The 6,504-nt window shown below is 38.4% G+C and overlaps 1 protein-coding gene and 1 pseudogene across 1 annotated transcript; both read left to right on the top strand.

Annotated features, from left to right (window-relative positions):
- Window positions 1-1,628: 1,628 nt before the first annotated feature.
- Window positions 1,629-5,946, top strand: LOC147444631 (uncharacterized; annotated as a pseudogene).
- On the top strand, window positions 4,433-4,862 carry LOC147444632 (uncharacterized). The gene is made up of 2 exons (XM_086527906.1): window positions 4,433-4,691; window positions 4,786-4,862. The coding sequence occupies exons 1-2, from the start codon at window positions 4,433-4,435 to the stop codon at window positions 4,860-4,862; spliced, it is 336 nt and encodes a 111-aa protein (XP_086384032.1).
- Window positions 5,947-6,504: the final 558 nt, after the last annotated feature.

The following is a 6,504-nucleotide window of genomic DNA, read 5'->3' as shown; positions in this document are numbered from 1 at the left end:
CCGTCAACCTGGTAGCGAAGTCCGTCACCAGGGGGTTATCTTTCATTAGCGGGTCATTAGGGGGTAGGTTAAAATGGAGAAGGTTATGGGGAGGAGGGTGATGATCATGAGGATGATTCTGCAGAAGGCTCAAGGGAGGAGGGGGCCTTGTATTAAGGGCATGATCACCAAAAGGAGAGAAGGGCCCTACTCTTTGCTTCCTGCTTGTAATCCTCTTGATTTTCATGCATCCCCCGCCGACCGGCACATTCCTCAATGCGCCCCCCTTTGTCCAATATCTCCGGAAGCTCTTGGTGGGAGCCCTTCTTATCCTTGCCAATTGACAACTCTGATGAGAGGATGCTCATCCAAGAGAACCAAAGTAAAAAAAAAAAATCGCTGTTTTCATAGCATGCAAAAAACTTTGTAAATGGTCTCGCCAAAAACTCTGTATTGGTATCTCCAAACCGTTCAGCAACGGCCCACAGTAACTTACTTCCATCCTCCCATCCCCATCTGAATCACCAAAGTTACCACTACCAAACACAGGCTGTTCATCCCCCTCTTCGTCGGAATCCTCCTCGGGCGCCACCTCATTCAGATTGAAGCCTAATGGGCGACTCTGTCTTGCTGCCATGTCGCTCCGCACGTACATATCCCTCATGTCGTTGCTATCCAGTGTTGGGGAAAAGTGTGCCTCAGCTTTAAGGCCTTGAGCCGGTTGCAAAATCAAAGTAGCCGGTTGAGGGGAGTGCAAGAAGGAGAAAATTCCGCGGTTCAGATTTGTCTTGGAGGGATTTTTGTATGTTTGTGAAAATGATTTTTCCCGAACATTGATGCTATCCACATGAACCACGTGGCTTTGCTCCGCACATGCAAGTTGATGACATGACTGCTGATTGCTATTGGGATTAGTGCTGGTGTTGTTTGTATTGGTATTGCTTAAGCTAGTGTTGTTTGTGTTATCTGTGTTCATATTATTCGGAGGTCTGATGAATCTTGGGCTTCCTCCTAGTTGCTTTGCATCCTGTTCATTTGCACCTAGGATTCCTGCCTTTATCAACTCCCTGTCTTGCATGGCAACCTGCAAATCACTTTACCATGAACCCTCTCATTAAAATAAGCATATGAGCATCCAAACCTAGTAAGGCTAATGTTATCACAGCTATAACATTAGCAGTTTGAAGGCTTGTTTTTCTGATTATTGCTTTCTCCTTCTTCGTTGTTGGTCATGTCCGACGTTGTTGGTTTTTTGTGTAATAATATTAGCAATTTGGACTTGATTCATAGCTGGAGCATCCTCACTTGCGGTTGCAGCTAGAGGATACAACATTGAGCACTGCAACGGACAAATCCGACGAGCGGGCAACAAATTTGGAGATCGGCATCTGGAGCAAATTTGGTACACTCTATCAATTTCACACAAATTTAGGCCAGAGCTTTTCAAATGCAATGGAAGTTCAATTAAATGCGTATTATCATGGTGTTTGGCATGAAATGTAGCGGCATTAACAAGTGGTGTAGATTGTAGCCATTGTTGGAATGATGATGATGTATAATGCTTTTTCAAATCTTTATTGATGTAGACATTTATGGCTCCCAAAAGACGAGGCAGCAAGTCAATCAAGAGAATGTTTGATTCTTCATGCATGACCTTGAGATCTGGTCCTTCCAAGAGAAGGCATCCAATCGATCAAGAGACATCTTCTCATGCAGTTGCTACTCATAGTCCTCATTTCAAACGAGGGGGAAAGAGACGTAGAAAATGCATCTTTGTTGATGATGAAGCTGCCATGGAGGAAGGTTCTAACCATTTGAAGAGTGGGGATGATGTAAAAGGAGACGAGTCTCGAGAGTTGACAGTGGAGGTTGAAGCAGGTGAGGATGTTGAAGATGAAGATTTAACAGAGTCTGATGGGATAGGTGAGGATGATGTGGCCCAACATTCTCGACACTTGGGAAAAAAAATCCCGTTGGGGATTATGAAGGATGTGTTAAGTCAATTTTACTTAAAACGAAGAAGCAACCCTCCACTTATATCTCTATGTCGTTTGGTTGCTCATGAGGCTGTTCGAGTGGCTACAGATTCTGCATCTTGCTTGATTCCTAGTTTTGACAATGTTGCTTACTTGGATACAATGGGATCTTTTTTGGTGTCGGTGAAAGATTCCTTTGTCTCTTACATGCCTGTCACTCCTCTTGTGGAAGGTAGTTGGGATCCTATTTGGCAAGCTAAGAGTGTTTCATTTGATAATCAGCTCAATAAGGAGTGGCAAGAGCTTCGAGGGCGTCTGTTTTTGGTATGGGATGGCAACCATCGGCTGAAAACATGAATGCGACGCATAAAAGAAGGTAAGAATTAACATCGATGCACTAATTGTTTGTTAGATTTAGCTGTACCTTCTTTTTTGGCTAATTTGGTGTTCTTTTTTCAAGTATGGCATGATAATGAGGAATATCATGTGAGTGTGAGATGCCAATTTTTGGAAGTAGAAAAAAAAAAGAGGCCGAACTATTACTTGCTCTTGACACCACTAATGTGTAAGTTGTAAATTTGTGGTCTTTTTGTATTTCTAAATTAATCTCGCTTTGAACTATTATTTTTCATTTGTTTATATATTTATTGTAGCATTTCACGATCAACAGTGAAACCAAATCTTGGGCATGAGATATACATATTCCAAAAATTTGGTATCGCCAATAAAGAGAGCATTCTTGCACGTCTCACTCAAGAGGACAGAAAGTGGGCTGAGATAGAGATGGCAGTTGAGAGTAGATTATATCAAGGAGTTCCTCCTTGGTATAATTCTCCTTGTGTGTTGATTTCTCAACTAGTTTGGAAGGTGAATTGTTGAATTGAGTATTAACTATATACATTTTTTAAGATTGTTTACGATTCATTCATTGAATGTAGTTGCGGTTATGTAGGATGATTTTAATGCATTTATTTCAAAGGAAACTGCAAAATTAAAAGCTCTTGGATTAGATAAGGTGGAGTTTGAAAGGCGATTGCAAAAGGCAACTAAACAAGAAGAAGCTCGATTGAAGGATAGAGGTTATAAGTTTTTGACAATTGCCAATCCAGTTCATGGAGAGGAAATTTTTAAGTTGCTCTTTGATGTGAAGTGGGATGATCTATCCATGGTAAAAATCACACGAAACAAGTTAAATGCTTTGTGCTCCTCAAAACTACCTTCTGAAAGGTATCACACTTTTCAATACTTTTTTACTAGTTTTTTGTTTATGTTTTTAAATTCTAATGAAAATAGTGACATTAAAAGAGAGTCAAATTTCTCGAGCGAAAGATTTCTACATGAATGGTATATGAATATACTTATATAAGATGGTGTTTAAGTTTTTGATATATTTTGGTCTTCAATGAAGGAAAAAATATATATTGGAGATGATGAGTCTTACAAAGGCCAAAGATCCAGTCTTTTCCCACTTTGGTGATGTGAAGCACTTAAGGGCTTACATTAGAAAAGAAGTTTATTGGGCTCACATGCATGATGAAGCTTTGTTGATAATAAGAAGGTTGGAGGTTGAAGAGTTCAAATTGCCAGATGGATTTGAAGTTTTTTTCAAGGTTGTTTTCTAAACCGGTCACTTTTTTCTAATAAACGTGGATTTTATTGCATTGTTTTATGATTTGAATATCTACCATAGGTGCAATTAAGAAATCATGGCTTGCAAGCTTTTCCTCAACTTTTAGGAGATATTAAAAGTGCAGGGGAATCCTCCAAAATGCCTGAGCTACAAGAGTCTTGTAAAAGGATTTTGTACAGGTGAAATTTCATGAACCAACAATGTCTTTGGCTCTTATTGAAATTATTTTGCTCAAGAGATTAAATGTTGTTATGGTGTAGATGGATGTGTGAATGTGTTTTAAACGGTACACTTGCTACTATGCCTATGGTTACTGAAGATTGGTCAAAGCTAGAGGATGAAAATACCATGTATCCCGGTTCTATGGTAGAGAAGGGTATTTCTATGTGGGGGTGTAGAATTTTCCCATGGTGGTTGGACTATCCTTTGGGGGTGATCCCAAAGCAAGAACTAGACTTACATGCAAGTAAGTATAACACTTTTTCATTTTACATCAAGTTTATTCTCATATTCAATTTTTTTATTCTCATATTATTACATTCTTCTATTATAATATTCAATTTTCCTATTATCATTCAAATCCACCAGTCTTGAACTCGTTAGCATTTGATCTCTCTCTCTCTCTCTCTCTCTCTCTCTCTCTCTCTCTCTCTCTCTCTCTCTCTCTCTCTCTCATGTATGAAAAAATGCACAAGAAAGTATGTTCTAGTTTTTTATAAATGACTTGAGTTTGTAAATGCTAAATTAATTTTCATTATATCATTAAAATTTTCTTGTGGTAGAGCTTTTGGAAGAGAATAAAGACAAAGATAAAAACCAATCTGCTTCTTTAGAGCACTTAGAAGACATGGATCACAATCATGACTTGGCCATGGATGGGGGCTCACAAAGAACACAAGAAAGAAATCACTCACTACCTCTTCAAAGAGAGCACCATAATCATGCGAGTGGGTCAAACATGGGTAAACACAACAAAACAACCTATCCATTAGGAGGGCTAAAGATTGACATGCCTAAAAAAAGCAATGAAAAAAGCGTTTCAATAGTGGTTGAGTCAATCATGGAGCGACCAACTTCATCAAGGCAACCAACCTCATGGAATACCGGTAAGTTTCTACTATTTAAATATATTTTTTTTAATAGTGCAAAACAATTCTATATTACTTGTAATTAAGATAATTTTTTAATGAAAAGCTGTAGGCTTTCAATTTTTGACTGTGGTAGATGCTCTTCTAGTTGATATGGCTAATGTTGATGATTTTGCTATTCAAAGGTAAAAGAAAGGTTTTGTGGCTTGTGTTATCAACATCAATAGAATGTTCAAAGTGGATGGTGTACTAAGCAACAAACGTTATGTGTGTAGCATTAAAAAAAAATTGAGCACTCAAAGTCTTGGCTTGTATCACCATTGTGGAGCACCTTGTCGTGAGGTGTTTCGTCTTATCTTTGCCGATTTCCCTACTTCTTTGTTGGTGGATGGTTTAGGCCCAATTCGAGCAGGTTACTCAAAGTTTTTGTTTATGCTTTTTTTTATCCATATCACTTGAGAAACTCATTCTAAACATCTTTTCAAAGGTGGATTAAGCAAAAAAATTCCACAATGGAATATATTTTTGCCTTCTCTTGTGCAAGGTGTGATGGATGTAGCAGAACCTTTCTTTGCAGATGAAGGCTTTTTCGTGACTCTATGTCTTGCACAACATATTGGAGAGATTATTACCCATGCTATAAAGACTGGGTTACGACTTCATCGCACATGGACTCTCATGTGTAATGGGGGATATAGACACCCAGATACCCTAGAGGAGGTGAATCAAAATACCATGTTGTTGTGAAAGATTGCATTATTAACTTGATTTTGATTCAAGTGTGTACAATGTATGCTTATATGTAGGTAATTGATCTCACGGTGGGAGTTTTTTGTTGAGCGGATGTTGCTATACCCACATACAATAGGGAGGCAGGAGAGAAAGTCTCTCCTCGCATGTTTCCTGCATCACGAAGCTTTTTAATGGAGGAGCATCAAGAACGCACCATTGTTCTTGATATACCTATCAGAGGTGGAGCAGAGAGGTCACCCGACTTCTATAGGTGAGAAGATAATCATTTTAATGTAAATTGAGCTTTAATTTATAGTTGAAAAATGACTTACATATTTTAAATTTTCATGTGTAGATGGCTTTTGGCAACCTTCACGGATGACTCAGCTTATGTACTAGATGTGTTTTCAGGATGTGGAGGTCTTGGCAAGGCATGTGGTGAGGTTTATCGATATTGTTTTTGCTTGGAGGGGGATGACATAGTCATGAGGAGTGTCTCAAAAAGGTGGTTTGTGGTCCATATGTGGAAAAGAGAGTTTAGTATCACATCCATAGTTTTTTGAAACAGTTATTGAAAACACACTCTATTCTTTGTTTCAAGAATGTTGACATAGGACATCTAGGGTTTTATTGTCCATGTTCTTAAAGTGATTTTAATTGCATTGCTTTTGTGGACTATCTACTCTTTCTAACATCCATATCAAACACTAATGCAGATAACTTGTTAAGCTTTGTTTTGAATACAGATTTCTTTGAATGCTCTCTCTCTCTCTCTCTCTCTCTCTCTCTCTCTCTCTCTCTCTCTCTCTCTCTCTCTAGACTAGCATATTTAAAGAGAGTAAGTCTAAATAAAGATTTCTTTGAATGCTCTCTCTCTCTCTCTCTCTCTCTCTCTCTCTCTCTCTCTCTCTCTCTCTCTCTCTCTCTCTCTCTCTCTCTCTCTCTCTCTCTCTCTCTCTCTCCTTTTTCTATAGCCTAGCATATTTAAAGAGAGTAAGTTTGGGCGTTTAATTATTCAATGTGAGGTGATGTTTCTAGATGAATTGCAAGAATGTAAAAGATGTTGAAACAAAATGGAAAAATGCTTTAAATAAAGCAA

Source organism: Adiantum capillus-veneris, chromosome 13, assembly GCF_014529385.1.
Source record: "Adiantum capillus-veneris isolate H3 chromosome 13, ASM1452938v2, whole genome shotgun sequence".
NCBI lineage: Eukaryota > Viridiplantae > Streptophyta > Polypodiopsida > Polypodiales > Pteridaceae > Adiantum > Adiantum capillus-veneris.
This window is presented reverse-complemented; position numbering and strand designations above follow the sequence as displayed.

Coding starts and splice junctions, on each gene's coding strand:
- LOC147444632 (XM_086527906.1), top strand. CDS start 4,433: ATGGATCACAATCATGACTTGGCCATGGATGGGGGCTCACAAAGAACA. Junction 4,692..4,785: donor ACCAACCTCATGGAATACCG/GTAAGTTTCTAC, acceptor GAAAAGCTGTAG/GCTTTCAATTTTTGACTGTG.